Source organism: Capricornis sumatraensis, chromosome 18 (genome assembly GCF_032405125.1).
Source record: "Capricornis sumatraensis isolate serow.1 chromosome 18, serow.2, whole genome shotgun sequence".
Classification (NCBI taxonomy): Eukaryota; Metazoa; Chordata; class Mammalia; order Artiodactyla; family Bovidae; genus Capricornis; species Capricornis sumatraensis.
This window is the reverse complement of record NC_091086.1, coordinates 32831414-32847566: the sequence shown is the minus strand read 5'-3', so window position 1 is coordinate 32847566 and position 16153 is coordinate 32831414. Positions and strand designations below refer to the sequence as shown.

Here is a 16153-nt window from a genome sequence, read left to right as displayed (position 1 = left end):
AAACAAGAAGCCATTATTTAGGTTTAGCTGACCTCTCATTGACCTCAGGAGGAGTTGAAGAGCAGAGGGGAACAATAAGGGATTCAAGAGCCAAGGAGCAAAGACAAAAAATAAATATATTGGGCTGGTGAAGGAATGGAACCAGAAAGAAACTGATAATTCTATCGGGAGTCTCTAAGAAAATATAGTTCAGTTATCCATTCATGTCTGTCGAAAAATATGTTTTAAATGTCCAAGTATGTGAAGAACAGAAAGAAATGAGGTATTGAGTAAATCACACTGAGTTCAATGAAACTATTTACAGTATCTCACCTGTGCTTTTAAAGGATGAAATGCATTGTTTTCTGTGCATCATTTTTCTTTCAGTGCCTGACAGGCAGGTTGTTAGTTTCTCCACCAGGGATTGAACCTGTACCCCTTGAAGTGGAAGCACAAAGCCTTAACCACTGGACCACCAGAGAAGTTCCTTAGTGCAGAGGTCCCCAACTACCAGCCCATGTTAGAAACCAGGCCACGTAGCAGGAGGTGAGCAGATGAGGCTTCATCTGCCGCTCCATTACTGGTGTGAACCATCTCCCTCCCCTCTGCAGTCTGTGAAAAAATTGCTTTCCACGAAACCAGTTCCTGCTGCCAAAATTTGGGGATCACTGCCTTAGTGCATCATTTTAATGAAATCTTCATGTGGAAAAAATAAAACTCAAATGTAATATTTAAGGCTTTGAAAAAAAGAAAATATATTTACTGGATAAAATCAGTTTAGAGTAACATTAGAAAAATACAAGATGTGATGACATAATTATGTGGCTGCTTTGGAACAGTTTTGTAAGAAATCATACCTTTCAGTGAACTTCACCCTGTAGCCACCTTGGTAGACCTCAGGCATGGTAGGCCATATACTTCCTATACTGTGACGTTCCCTTTTAAGATAGCCCATGATGGCCAAACTTTTTTCTTTGAAGGTGGGTTTGATTCATCTAAAAAGTCAAGACACAAGGAGTCAATCCATTTTTTGAGGGGACCAGTTAAGCTAGGTTATAAAGCGTCTGCCTGCAATGCGGGAAACCTGGGTTCGATCCCTGGGTCGGGAAGATCCCCTGGAGAAGGAAATGGCAACCCACTCCAGTATTCTTACCTGGAGAATCCCATGGACAGAGGAGCCTGGCAGGCTACAATCCACGGGGTCGCAAAGAGTTGGACATGACTGAGCAACTTCACTGTCTGTCTGTCTGTCTGTTAAGCTAGGTTAATGCTGTTTTGTGGTCACATTCCTACAAGGTGCTAAGACTAGTTTTTCTGCGTAGCTCCCTGAGAATAATTTTTTTTAAACATTGGTCTTTCAGGTCACAGAGCATTGCTGATGTATCTGTAGATGCTTCATTCACACCAAAAAAAATCACTTTGCTCAACAAAAATGCTGAGATAAAACTTAAACTCTGCTTCAGTGCTAAGTTTAGACCTACTAATCAAAACAATCAAGTGGGTGAGTAAACCTGAAATAATCTGCACAAGAGATAGGTGTGCTTATAGAGTTTCACTTCTGAGGTAAACTATACTTGGGGTATGGAAACCAAAAGAAATAAGGGTCCTGCAGACACTTGAATTGCCACATATTTGAGGTGCCTGAGAATGGTTAATTAGGTACGGAAGGTGTTTTTGACCTTCCTCTGTCATCCTTAGAAGGTCACATTCTGCTGCAGAAAGTCATGAAGTCAGTGACATAATTATAGCCTCTTCCAGTCTATTCTTTAAGTTTCTCTTACCCATACCTTCCTAATGGAAAACCATGAGCACATGCAAATTACACTGAACCTGAGTCCATATTAGATGAGTCCACTGTGAGTTGGCTATGCCATAATATAGGTAGAGTGTGTTCAGTATGAGGATCAAATATTTCTTTTCTTGAAAATTTAAGAAGCATGAAATAATGAGAGAGAAAGTATAGAACAATGTATAATTTGTGCCCAGTGTTTTATATTTTATAAATAATCCATTATGTGAACCTAGAACTTTCAGATGTATTAGCAGGATTTAGAAAAGGCAGAGGAACAAGAGGTCAAATTGCCAACATCCATTGCATCATAGAGAAAGCAAGGGAATTCCAGAAAAGCATCTACTTCTGTATCGCTGACTACACTGAAGCCTTTGATTCTATGGATCACAACAAACTGTGGAAAATTCTTAAAGAGATGGAAATACCAGACCACCTTACTTGCCTCCTGCAAAACCTGTATGCAGGTCAAGAAGCAACAGTTAGAACCTTACATGGAACAACTCACTGGTTCAAAATCGGGAAAGGAGTATGTCAAGGCTGTATATTGTCACCCTGCATATTTAACTTCTATGTAGAGTACATCATGTGAAAGGCCAAGCTGGATGAATCACAAGCTGGAATCAAGATTGCCAGGAGAAATATCAACAACCTCAGATGTGCAGATAATACCACTTTAATAGCCAAAAACAAAGAGGAACCTAAAGAGCCTCTTGATGAAGGTGAAAGAGGAGAGTGAAAAAGCTGGCTTGAAACTCAACATTAAACAATGAAGATCATGGCATCTTGTCCCATCACTTCATGGCAAATAGAAGGGGAAAAAGTGGAAACAGTGGCATATTTTATTTTCTTGGGTTCCCAAGTCACTGCAGATGGTGACTACAGTCATGAAATTAAAAGATGCCTGCTCCTTGGAAGAAAAGCTATGACCAACCTAGACAGCATATTAAAAAGCAGACACGTCACTTTGCCAACAAAGATCCATATAGTCAAAGCTATGGTTTTTCCGATAGTTATGAATGGATGTGAGAGTTGGAACATAATGAAGGCTGAGCACCAAAGAATTGATGCTTTTGAACTGTGGTGCTAAAGAAGACTTTTGAGAGTCCCTTGGACAGCAAGGAGATAAAACCAGTGAATCCTAAAGGAAATCAATCCTGAATACTCATTGGAAGGACTGATGCTGAAGCTCCAATACTGTGGCCACCTGATGCAAAGAGCTGACTCATTGGAAAAGACCCTGATGCTGGGAAGGGTTGAAGGCAGGAGGAGAAGGGGATGACAGAAGGTGAGATGGTTGGATGACATCACCAACTCAATGGACATGAGTTTGAGCAATCTCAGGGAGATAGTGAAGGATAGAGAAACCTGGTGTGCTGCAGTCCATGAGGTTGCAAAGAGTTGGACATGACTTAGTGACTGAACAATAACAACAAATAATCCAGTGAAGTGAGGGAAAGTCTGAAACATGACCGATTGGCAGGGGAGGGTAAGGAAGACTGTGGGCAGTCTTTCTCTGGATTGGTCCAGTGGTCTTCGGCAGCCTGGCTGAAGTCCTACATGTCCCTTAAGTCTTCCTAACCACTGCATCTCACCTCCATTTCTCCTGCTCCAATTATCTCAGTTCCTTCAATATGCAGCCATTGATTTTTAGCACTTAATCCAATATTACCTTCTTTCATTTGCTGCTGTTCCATGGGTCCGCATCCTTTCCATCAGATTTTTTAAGTTGAAGTGTAGTTGAATTACAATGTTGTGTTACTTACTGTTGTACAGCAAAGTGACTCAGTTATGCATATATATCCTCTCCATCAGATTTTGGCTCTAATTTTCAGAAACCTGCAGTTCCTTGTTATTCAGTCATTCAGTCGTGTCTGAGTGTTTGTGACCCCGTGGACTGCAGCACGCCAGGCTTCCCTGTCCTTCACGTACTCAAACTCATGTCCATTGAGTCGATGATGCCATCCAACCATCTCGCCCTCTGTTGTCCCCTTCTCTTCCTGCCTTCAATCTTTCTCAGCATTAAAGTCTTCCCTAATAAGTCAGCTCTTTGCTTCAGATGGCTCAGACGGTAAAGCGTCTGCCTACAATGTGGGAGACCCGGGTTCGATCCCTGGATTGGGAAGATCCTCTGGAGAAGGAAATGGCAACCCACTCCAGTACTCTTGCCTGGAAAATCCCATGGATGGAGGAGCCTGGTAGGCTACAATCTGTGGGGTCACAAAGAGTCGGACATGACTGAGCGACTTCACCTCTTGCTTCAGGAAGCTAAAGTATTGGAGTCTCAACCTCAGCATCAGTCCTTTCAATGAATATTCAGGGTTGATTTCTGTTAGGGTTGACTATAGCTATTTTATTAGGTGATGAACAAATTAACTTAAAGGGTAAAAATATAGAGGCAAGTTGTCACGATTTATAGAAGAAATAAGAAGGCTAGGAACACAAAGTTAGATTCACGTCTTGGCATGTCTTCCATATTTTCTATTTTTCACATTTATCTGGCATTTTTCCTTTCAAGTGTTCAAACACTACCCAGCTCTGAGTAGCATATTTCACACACCTGCCTTTTAGCACATCCATCTGAGTAGCCGTGAGAGTTGAGTCAGAAACCATTACTGTCTAAACATGAAATGGCTAGATGGAGTGTACAGCATGGTGATTTTTGTTAATAATACTGTAGCGTATACAGTTACTAAGAGACTAGATTTTAAAGGTTCTCACCACACACAAAAAATTGTAACTTTGTGAAGTGATGGGTATGTTAACTCACCTTATTGTGGTAATTATTTTGCAATGTATAAAATAGCTATGTTGTATGCTTTAAACTTACACAATGTTATATGTCGATGATATCTTAATGAAGCTGGAGGAATAAAACATTAAGTATAAAAAGTTAATTTGGAAAATCTATTAGTTGGCAGAAATGACCTCTGCTGGCCCTGAAGCATGGGTTTGTCTCAAACATCTTCCTCCTAGTTTTTGATTGTACTTCACCTCTTCTGTTACCACACACTTGAAAGGCATTTTCTGCTTTCAGAGAATTTTATTCCCTCCCACCTGTTCTCTAGGGTCTCTCACCATTGGGCACCATTCCCTTTGAATCCTCTTCTTGATGCCTTAAGTCCATATGGTCATGATCATTGGTCACTTACTAGCCTGGCAATAATAGTGTGTAAGACAGAAATCCCACCTCTGTGACTTTGAAAAGTCAATTTATAAAGCATATGACTTCTGTTATTTATTGCATTGGGTGCACACTCCAGTTTGAAGTTAATAAGATGAAAAGGATTATCATATTGCCTATGTAACTATGTATCATTTTGGAAAAAATGAAGTATTGTCCTTACCACATGTACTAACTTTGTCCTAGCTACCATCACTTCCCTGCCATTACTTTTCCTTTGTGTTATTTTCACTACTTATTTGTAGTTCTTGATTCTTTTGTATTTTATCTTTGTTAACCTCATGAAGTATTCAGAGCCAGAAAAATTATATATCACTTCTAGCAGATATTTGAAAGGTTACATGTAGAATGCTTTTGGAAGTATAGTCAATCTTTAAACTCTTGGAAGTAATTCAGTTCAGTTCATTCGCTCAGTCATGTCTGACTCTTTGCAACACCATGGATCGTAGCATAACAGGCCTCCCTATCCATCACCAACTCCCGGAGTTTATTCAAACTTATGTCCATTGAGTCGCTGATGCCATCCAACCATCTCATCCTCTGTCATCCCCTTCTCCTCCCACCTTCAATCTTTCCCAGCATCAGGGTCTTTTCCAATGAGTCAGTTCTTCGCATCAGGTGGCCAAAGTATTGGAGTTTCAGCTTCAGCATCAGTCCTTCCAATGAATATTCAGGACTGACTTCCTTTAGGATGGACTGGTTGGATCTCCTTGCAGTCCAAGGGACTCTCAAGAGTCTTCGCCAACACCACAGTTCAAAATCATGAATTCTTGTAAATAATAAGATAGAATAATCCTAAGCAATGCAGTTGATGCTATTAATAGTATCAGATCTTCTCAGTGTTGGGTGGGTAGCCAACAGATTTTATTGAAAGTTCTGATAGTTGGACATTAGCTACTGACATCAGTTTTTATCACATATGCTTCTCATTCCATTTCCCTAGGTTAGTATTATTATCTTTGTTTTATAGATGAAGAAATGGAGGTTCAAGGAGGTTAAGAAAATTGCCTAAAGCTTGTCAATGATGAGATTAAGATTCAAAACAAGTCTGTCAAATTCAACACTTGTTATTGCAGTATAACATGACTTTCCACAAGTAAGCTTTTGGAATACGCAAGGCGCTACACATTTCCCCTTAGAGTATCTAATTGAATCCTCAAATAACAGTGAATCCTCTAAACTGCATAGAAATAGTAGGAATATGGGGTCTGATTTCACAATTACTCAAACTTTACTTCTGACCAGGCCGTAGCTGTGTGAGCTGAGGTGAATTATTTTGAAAAACCGAATAATATTCTATTAATTATCTGAAAAATAGGATAATAATATCCATGTTCCAGGTTTATTGTGAAACTTACATAACGTATGAGAACGTGTTCAATTGTAGGCACTCAATAATAATACCTTTCCTTTGCACGTCACCATGTTACAGACAATGAAATTGCTGTTTGAGGAAAGAGTTTGACCAACTTCATTCAGTAGATTTCCTGGTGGCAAGTCTACTTTTTCTTCCACTGCGTCAAATCACATTTCTTTGAATCACCTTTCTTTGTATCCACAGTCAACGTACATCATACCAGAGCTGCAGTTACAAATATCACAGGCCATGGTTCACAGTCCATCAAAAGGAAGACAGGTTTTTGTTTTCTTGTAGTCAGAGACTTAACCCAGGGAGATACGATAAAACAGGAATGCCTTTTCCTTAAAAATGTATTTGTAATGACATTTCTTTATGACTTTTATTATAGCCATTGTGTATAACATCACAATTGATGAAGACCAGTTTTCATCCAGAGTGACGTCCAGGGGCATATTTAAGGAAAATAATGAAAGGTGCTTGCAGAAGACCACTATAGTAAGTCAAGCACAGCGCTGTTCTGAGTACATCATCCACATACAGGTGAGCCTCTGAGTCCTCTCTTTCATCTCCTTCCTTTTTAAAGACTAAGGAATGGTGGAAGCCTGAATTGGAGGCTTATGCATGAGAAGACCCCTTGCTCTTCTAATTACTGCTTTTTTTGGTCTATGAATAGGAGTATATTTCCCTTATGCTCATCTATGTGGTTACATGCTATTATGTAAGTTAGTTGCATTAAGTTTTACTTGGGATGGCAAGTAAAAGGGCTAAAAATAAGATTCTTCAAGAAATCAAAGACAGTGATTTCTTAAATGTTTAATAGGAAGAACTTTTAGTTGATGATAAATTTTATATTGATATTTTCATATCAGGAGAATATTTATTTTTAAATGATTGAAAAGGATAACTCTAATTGCCCTCCTTATTAGATTTAAGTTGATACACTTGAAGGATGGTAGATTATGAGGTAAAAATTCTTTGCTCTAATCTTATGCCATAATTACTACAGTTCACATGAATTTTGAAATTCTCCCAAGTATAAAAAGTGCTTCTCAGAAGAAAATTTCTTAAAAAAGCTTATCTTATAAATTATATGATTATTTCCCCCCAGAAGCCAGGTTATGTATTTGAAAGTACAATTTATTCAGGAAACTATTTTTATAAGAGTTATTTAAGAACTTTCCTAGAATGTGGTTCTCAAAGTTTAAGATGCATAAGAATTTCCAAAGAAACTTTTATAAAATTCATATGCTGGAACCCCACCCTCCTCAGAAATTCCCTTCAGATCCAGTGAATATGTCTAAGGGGCATCCCCAGACATTTCTCAAGTAGAAGGATGATACAGAAATCACATCTCAAGAAGTGCTAAGAGTTGAACAAAGAGCTGGATGAACTAAAATCAGTTGAGTAATTTATTGTTCAGGTTGAATGTTTCTTCTTTGTGAAGGCTTAGACTTTTTTTGTTGATAATGTGCCAATTATACATCTTTAAAGGAATAAAAGCCAGATTCCATTCTCTCTTATCCTTGTGCTACGTGGTGGGTCAAATTAAACATGTAATCCATTGTGGGGGAAGTAAGAGAGCCAGGATGTGGTGTACGTATGTATATATATAAACTGGAGAAATAAATGGCAACCCACTCCAGTATTCTTGCCTGGAGAATTCCATGAACAGTGGCGCCTGGCAGGCTACAGTTCATGAAGTCACAGAGCCAGACATGAGGACCCAACTACTACATATATATAAATACGTCTCCTATTCTCTCCCATGTGTACTTGTGAAGTTTTTACAAGGTGTATATTATTGTGGTCAGCTGAGAGGTATTGTTCCAGGTAACACCATATTTGCTATCAATACCCAAGTCCATCGTATGTGCCAACCCTGCAGCCGAGGATACATTTCCCTGCAGTCAGGAACTCACTGCCCCTGCCCCTCTACCCCCTGTCCAAAGGGCTCAAGACAGAAGTCCTGCTGAGATAAAGATATCACTCCTAAGAAAAGGAAATTTAATTTTTAGTGCTTACCAATGTATAGGCATTCTTCTTTCTTGAAGAAGAATGCTAGATGGTGTTTGTAGCCCTGTTTTGGCATTATTTTCATTGTGCAATAGACAGGAAACCTCAAAAACTAGAAGCAGCTCAGGCCTCTTGGAGCATTGCAAATCCTCCACCATCTTTACTAGACAAAGAGGAGCTGTCCTACTTACAGCTGGACAGTGCTGGTTTCAACGCCTGCTGAGTGATATGTGCATCATCTTCGACATGCAAAAGAGCACTGACAGACAGCTAGGCTGGAAACTGGGGAGCTTGGTTTCGAGTATGGGAAACACTTTCATCTGGTTTTGTAGACTAGAGAGTGAACCCTGGGACTTTCCCTTCCAGGTCATTATATTCTCTTCCAGAGATTTGGTCAGGACACCTGTAGATGCCAAAAGTCTTGGCAGTAGGAATGGGAAGAACATGGCCAACAACCCAAGAGCTAGGTACTAACAGAGTGATCTTCTGAGCACTGAAAACTGGATATCTCATCTAAATATTGATCATTACTTATATAAATAATGAAATGACTGATGAGTTTATCTGAATCAGTGCTTCAGATTTTTACTGAGCCCAAGTTTTGAAGTCTCTTAGAAGTGGAGAAGCTAACAGCAGACTTCAGTTCAGTTCAGTTCAGTCGCTCAGTCGTGTCCGACTCTGCGACCCCATGAATCGCAGCACGCCAGGCCTCCCTGTCCATCACCAACTCCCGGAGTTCACTCAGATTCATGTCCATCGAGTCAGTAATGCCATCCAGCCATCTCATCCTCTGTCATCCCCTTCTCCTTCTGCCCCCAATCCCTCCCAACATCAAAGTCTTTTCCAATGAGTCAACTCTTCACATGAGGTGACCAAATTATTGGAGTTTCAGCTTTAGCATCATTCCTTCCAAAGAAATCCCAGGGCTGATCTCCTTCAGAATGGACTGGTTGGATCTCCTTGCAGTCCAAGGGACTCTCAAGAGTCTTCTCCAACACCACAGTTCAAAAGCATCAATTCTTTGGCGCTCAGCCTTCTTCACAGTCCAACTCTCACATCCATACATGACCACAGGAAAAACCGTAGCCTTGACTAGGCGGACTTTAATTGGCAAAGTAATATCTCTGCTTTTGAATATGCTATCTAGGTTGGTCATAACTTTTCTTCCAAGGAGTAAGCGTCTTTTAATTTCATGGCTGCAGTGAAGAAGCGAGAGCCTTGAAAGTTCAAAGCAGAGCTATTCTGCATGACTGAGAGTGGACTGTGTGTTTAATTGTGAGCTCACGTGTGGTCATTTTCTTGTTTGAAGCTGCCATGCCCTAATCCACTAACTCTGTGTGTATTTAGGAGCCCTCTGACACTATCAGCCCTCTGAATCTGTGTGTGAACATTAGTCTGGAAAACCCTGGCACTAACCCTGCCCTTGAAGCCTACTCTGAGACGGTCAAGGTCTTTAGTGTAAGTACGGCTTGCCTTTCTTGGAATTCCTGACTAGCTGGCAAAGTTTCAGTCACTGCCTTAGTGTTTGTAAGACACTTAGGACATAGCCTAAGTTGGTAATTTTCTAATTGAAGTACAGTTACATCTATGGGAAGTTCACCAGCATGTAAGTTCCATCAAGACAGGGATTTTGTCTTCCTTGTTCTCTGCTCTGTCTCCAGCACTGCAAGTAGTGCTTGGCCTGCCACAGGCACTCAGTAAATGTTTATTGAAGAAATAAATAACAATAAAGGGAACACCTTGTGTTCACAACCCATTTAAAAAAAATAAAATGGTACCAGTACCTCTGAAATTCTCTGTATTACTCCATACTCTATCATATCCACTTTTGTCTTATGCCCCCAGATTGCACCACCATCGTGAATTTTGCATTTATCAATGTTTTTCCTTCTGATGTTGCTAAAGATGTATATATTCCTAAAATGTGGTTTAGTTTCACAAGGTTTTGAACTTTATATAAATGGAATAATACTATTATGTGTTCTACAATTTGCTTGTTTAACTCAATAGCAAATTTGGGGGATTGTTTTTCTCTTTTTTTTTTTTTCTGTAGATCCCTTTTCATAAAGACTGTGGTGATGATGGAGTTTGCATTTCTGATCTAGTTCTAAATGTTCAGCAGCTGCCAGCCACTCAGTAAGTTTTACTTTAAAGCACAGTGAAAATTGTTGAAATAAAAGACATGTTAGATTACTTTATTCAAGTGATTGTGTATGGAAATTTTTTTCTACAAAAGAAGCATCATAACTCCTAAAGATCCTTAAAATCTAAATTTCAAAGTATCTAGAAATAAACTTAACCAAGGAGGTGAAAGACTTATACTCTGAAAACTATAAAATATTAATAACAGAATTTGAAAATAATCCCAAGAAATTGAAAGATATCCTGTGCTCTTGGATTAGAAGAATTAATATTGTTAAAATGTCCACACCAAACTACGGATTTAATGCAATCCCACTCAAAATATCCATGACGTTTTTTTTTACAGAACTAGAGCAAATAATTCTAAAATTTATATGGAGCCACAAAAGACTCCACATTTTCAAAGCAATTTTGATAAAAAAGAACAAAGTTTGAAGTATCTTCAGGTTATGCCTTAAAACTACAGTAATCAACAGAGCATGGTTTGGGCACAAGAGCAGACATATAGATCAATGGAACAGAATAAAGAACCCTGAAATAAACCCATCTACTTATGGTCAATTAACCTACAACAAAGGCAAGAATATACAATGGAGGAAAGACTGTCCCTTAAATAAGTGGTTCTGGGAAGACTGGATAGCTACATGTAAAAAGATAAAATTAGAACATTTTCTCATATGAACTACAGAAATAAATGCTAAATGGATTAAAGACCTAAATATAAGACCTGAAACCTCAAAACTCCTAAAAGAAAACAGAGGCAGAACACTCTTTGTCATAAATTGTAGCAGTAGCTTTTCTGTCTCTGTTTCTGAAAGCAAAAGAAATAAAAGCAAAAATAAACAAGTGAGGCCTAATTAAACTTAAGAGCTTTTGCACAGCAAAGGAAACCATTAACAAAACAAAAAAATAACCCACTGAATGGGAGAAAATATTTGTAGATGATATGACCGCTAAGGGGTTAATATCCAAAATATATAAACAACTTGTACAACTCAATGTCAAAAAACCAAAAACCTGATTTAAAAAATAGGTAGAAGACCTGAACAGACATTTTTCCAAAGAAGACATACAAGTGGCCAACAGGCACATAAAAAATGCTCATCAGTGCTAATCAGCAGAGAAATGCAAATCAAAACCATGATGAGGTACCATGCTATTTCATACCTGGCAGGATGGCTGTCATCAAACAGAACATAAATAACAAATGTTAGTGAGGATGTGGAGAAAATGGAACCCTTTTACACTGTTGGTGGGAATGTAAACTGGTGCAGCCAACTATGGGAAACAGTATGGAGGTTTCTCAAAAAACTAAAAATAGAACTATCATATGATCTAGCAATTCTACTCCTGGACATGCATCCAAAGAAAACAAAGACACTAATTCGAAAAGATAGACGTGCCCCAGTGTTTATAGCAGCATTATTTACAATAGTCAAGGCATGGAAGAAACCTAAGTGTCCATCAATAGATGAATGGATAAAGGCAGATGTAACATACACATGTATATATATATATTTATGTATACACACTTATATATATAATAGAATATTACTCAGCCATAAAAAGGATAAAATTCTGCCATTTGCAATAATGTAGATGGACCTAGAGGGTATTGTGCTTCACGAAATAAGTCAGAGAAAGACAAATATTGTTTCACTCATATAGAGAATTTAAAACAAAACAAATATATATTACAAAATAGAAATAGAAAAATAATAAACTAGTAGTGGGCAGAGGGAAGGAGGAAGGGGCAAGATAGAGATATGTAATTAGGTGATACAAACTATTAATATTATGTAAATGTAAAAAAGATAAGTAACAAAACTATATTGTATAGCACAGCAAAATATAGTCATTATTTTGTAATAACTTTCAATGGAGTATAATCTATAAAAAGATTCAATCACTGTATTGTACACATGAAACTAATATTATAAATCAACTATACTTCAATATAGAAAGTATAAATTTCACTGTCTCTCATCCATATAGGAGTAAGCACTAAGAAATATAAAAACACTTATATTTGGATGGTGTCTTTTTCTGCAATGTAATTAAAAGCAACAAAGAAGAAAACCCAACAGGATTTATTCATTCATTGCCAATATTATTTTACTATGAAGATAATTTGTTATTAAGCAGTTTTCTCAGTCTCTAGTAAATCCAAAATTTGTTTTTTAAATGAGTAAAGTATTTGAATGCTGACTTAAAAAAAAGAAAACAAAACTGTAATGACTTTTTTTTCTCCTTTTTACTGTTAACAGACAACAGCCCTTCATTGTCAGCAACCAAAACAAAAGGTTAACATTTTCAGTAAAACTGGAAAACAAGAAGGAAAGTGCCTACAACACTGAGATTGTTGTTGATTTTTCAGAAAACCTGTTTTTTGCTTCCTGGTCCATGCCGGTACGTGAAGGCACTCTGGTGATAACTGCAATTTTTGTTGTCAATTACTGTCTTCCTTCTACTCAAATCTCCAGGTCCTCTGTGTTTTCTGAAGAAATTCCTTGCCCCTCAACATGATCAATCTTGACACTTGTGGCTCCCAACTAGTTACACTGCTTGAGAACATAGCCTGGCTGTGTATCTAGACCAGTTCAGCTTCATGGCTTAGATCAGATTTTTCCTTTGACCTGACACTTGGCAGTTGTAGCCAGACTCTACCGTAAACTCTCCTCAAGCCATCTGTGTGATGAGGCTGCATGGAGCTGCACAGATGCTGGGAGTTGCACTTGCTCTCAGAAATTAGAGTCCCACAGCTCAGCCCAAGCTCTGTAACCACACGTCTTGCTGCTGCCAAGATAATGCATTCCAGCGAGGTCAGTTACTCATGTTGACTTGATCGCTATACCAGGAACACACTTGACCATGAACGCCCCCCTGGTTCCTCTGCCACCAAGCAGTGAAAAGGAGAGAAGGGAACAGCTCAGATTTTCCAAATTCACTACTTGATGAAAGGGTTTTAAAAATGGTTTCATCCAGTTTCAAGTCATTGTGAACTTAATAGATTTAGTGTTCTACGCCGATTCTGACTTTAGTGTTTAAATTTCTTGTGCCAAATGACAGCTTCTTATTTTAAAGAGAAGAAACCTGAAAAAATCTGAAGATGATTCTTTTAAGTTATTTAAAATATAAACAAAAGCTATATTTTATTTGCTCTTGAAACTACAACTTTCAAATATATTGAGAGAAAGGTATGTATTAAAGACAGCATTTCTAAATAGTGGATTAAATTTATTTTGTGGTTCTGAAATATGACATATGATTTATTTCTGGGGGAAATTTCAGTATCTGACTTTGCTTTGTTGGGTGGCCTGTCTAGCAATAAAAATAGATGTTAGCCATCTGGACAATACATAGAAGATTTTCAAGTCTTGGTGTGAACACAACCTTACTGCTAAAATATCTAGGTGGTTTATATTTCTTTTGGCACATATGTGCACGAGCGCACACACATACAGACATTGAAAAAGAATTGATCATTGTTTCTCTGGTCTCATTCAGGTTGATGGGACAGAAGTGACCTGCCAGATTGCTTCATCTCAGAAGTCTGTTACCTGCAATGTGGGCTATCCTGCTTTAAAGAGCAAACAACAGGTAGAACTTCCATTTCATCCCCAAATCTATGCTGACCCCTTCCCATGATTGGTGTTAGTTCACTAGTGAACCATCTTTCTTTATTAAGTGTCATCATTTGAGAGGCACCACAAAATAATTGGCTGCATATTTAAAGGAAGTTTTTAAATATCTGCATGCTTTAAATTATTAATAAAAGTGGGATTTCCCCCTATACAGTTCATTTCCAAAGACGCACACAACATAGAAAGATTTTCTGAACACCAGTCAAAGTGGTTTATACATAGTCATGGATATCATTTGTTAACCCCTGGTAGTAAGCAAATTTTACGTCAGCACAAAGCCTTCAAATTCAGACAAGTACTAGTGCCTGTGATATGGATGGTGGTGGTGGTGGTGGTGTAGTGGCCAAGTCGTGTCCAACTCTTTTGTGACCCCATGGACTGTAGCCTGCCAGGCTCCTCTGTCCATGGGATTTCTCAAGCAAGAACACTGGAGTGGGTTGCCATTTCCTTCTCCAAGGGATCTTCCCAACCCAGGGATCAAGGCTGGGTCTCCTTCTTTGCAGGCAGATTCCTTACTGACTGAGTCTTTAGGGAGACCTGCTGTATGTATTTGTTAAGTAAATTCAGTTCTGTTCTGAAGGTGAGGCAAGGTGGACAAATACATAGATATTCTACACATTAGAAAGCTTAAGTTTCATAAAATTCAGAATCAAATGGGACTGAGTTTACTTTTATGGAACAGTTTTTTTTTTTTATGTTGGTCCCTGAGTACAAAGCATCATAGATTGATGAGTTTTCATTTTGTATATAGGTGACTTTCACTATTAACTTCGACTTCAATCTTCAAAACCTTCAGAATCAGGCATCCATCAGTTTCCGAGCCTTAAGGTAAAACATGATGAAGTCATGAATTGATGAAAAGTGGCTTTTCTAATATTTCTCTTTCAGTAATTTCCTAATATTCCTTTCAATAGTGAAAGCCAGGAAGAAAACATGGCAGATAATTCAGTCAACTTAAAACTCTCTCTGCTGTATGATGCTGAAATTCACATAACAAGGTAGGTGAAACAGTGGGGAGCCTAAGACCGGAGCTCACAACACATTTGGTTCATGACTAAAGAAGTCCTCTACATGCTCATTCTTTACTGGAGAATTTGAATTTAAATGTTTCCTCCTTGTCAACTAAAACAGAAGTCCAGGGGCAAACTGGTCCCTAGGGGACTCTTGAGGGACTCTTTAGATTTATTAAGAGCAATACCGGAAAGATAATTGTCTGTCACGTGCCAAGGGGAGCTCCCCTGCAGGCTCTTGGACGAGCTGTCAGAGTACAGCTCGCAGGGCCCCAAGGAGCTGCCACCACTTCCTTCCCCACACCTCTGTCCCGCTGTCCACATGAGATCTCAAGGGGTAGCCCCACTCCTGGACACTGAAGCCCTGGGCACAAATACTGAATCTAGTCACAGAAAATTCCTGGCACAGTGGATTAGGGGTTTCTTCCAACCAAGATGAAATGATGCATTTTTCAAAAGAGGTCATCCAGAAAGAAATGAGTTATTCCACTTTCTTGTCTGTCCAAAGCAAGTAAACCTGAAAGCACCGGCCAAAACACTATCACTTGATACCTATTATCTTGAATTGTTCAGAGAGACAGGTGTCTTGCGAGGGAGTAACTTGCAGACACCACAGGTGCTGATATTATCACCTTCATTCCGACTTAGTGAAGCGGGTTCATGGGCACGGACACGTTGCGGCACAGCTGTGCAGGTACAGAAGTCCCAGGTGAGGCCCACCTCCAAGCCTGGGAACCAGAGTTCTCTAGCTGCTGAAACACTATGGCAGCTTTGCAGTACAGCTCAATGACCCCTGGAAAACACACAGCAACCTATCCCCAGGGAGCCAGGCTACGAAGTGTCCAGTGACTGCAGCTTTCTCTAACATCACTCCAACCCCTAAAAGCATGGAATATGTGGATCATCCAACAGATCCCTGAGCAAAAACAAAAAGGAAAATAGGTCATTATGTCTAGAGCTCAAGACACATGAGCAAAGATGAAAAGAATGCTTCTGTGTCAAGTGAGTTGCAAACGGCAAAAGCAGAAACTG

At 38.9% G+C, this 16153-nt stretch overlaps 1 protein-coding gene across 1 annotated transcript in view; it reads left to right on the top strand.

Moving 5' to 3' along the window:
- ITGA2 (integrin subunit alpha 2) overlaps nucleotides 1-16153 on the top strand; it is a 90865-nt gene that overhangs the window by 56726 nt on the left and 17986 nt on the right. The window contains exons 16-23 of the mRNA XM_068990354.1: nucleotides 1341-1480; nucleotides 6701-6852; nucleotides 9673-9783; nucleotides 10379-10461; nucleotides 12735-12876; nucleotides 13975-14067; nucleotides 14863-14939; nucleotides 15026-15109. Coding sequence (XP_068846455.1) covers nucleotides 1341-1480; nucleotides 6701-6852; nucleotides 9673-9783; nucleotides 10379-10461; nucleotides 12735-12876; nucleotides 13975-14067; nucleotides 14863-14939; nucleotides 15026-15109 — 882 coding nt within the window. The remainder of the gene's footprint in view (nucleotides 1-1340; nucleotides 1481-6700; nucleotides 6853-9672; nucleotides 9784-10378; nucleotides 10462-12734; nucleotides 12877-13974; nucleotides 14068-14862; nucleotides 14940-15025; nucleotides 15110-16153) is intronic.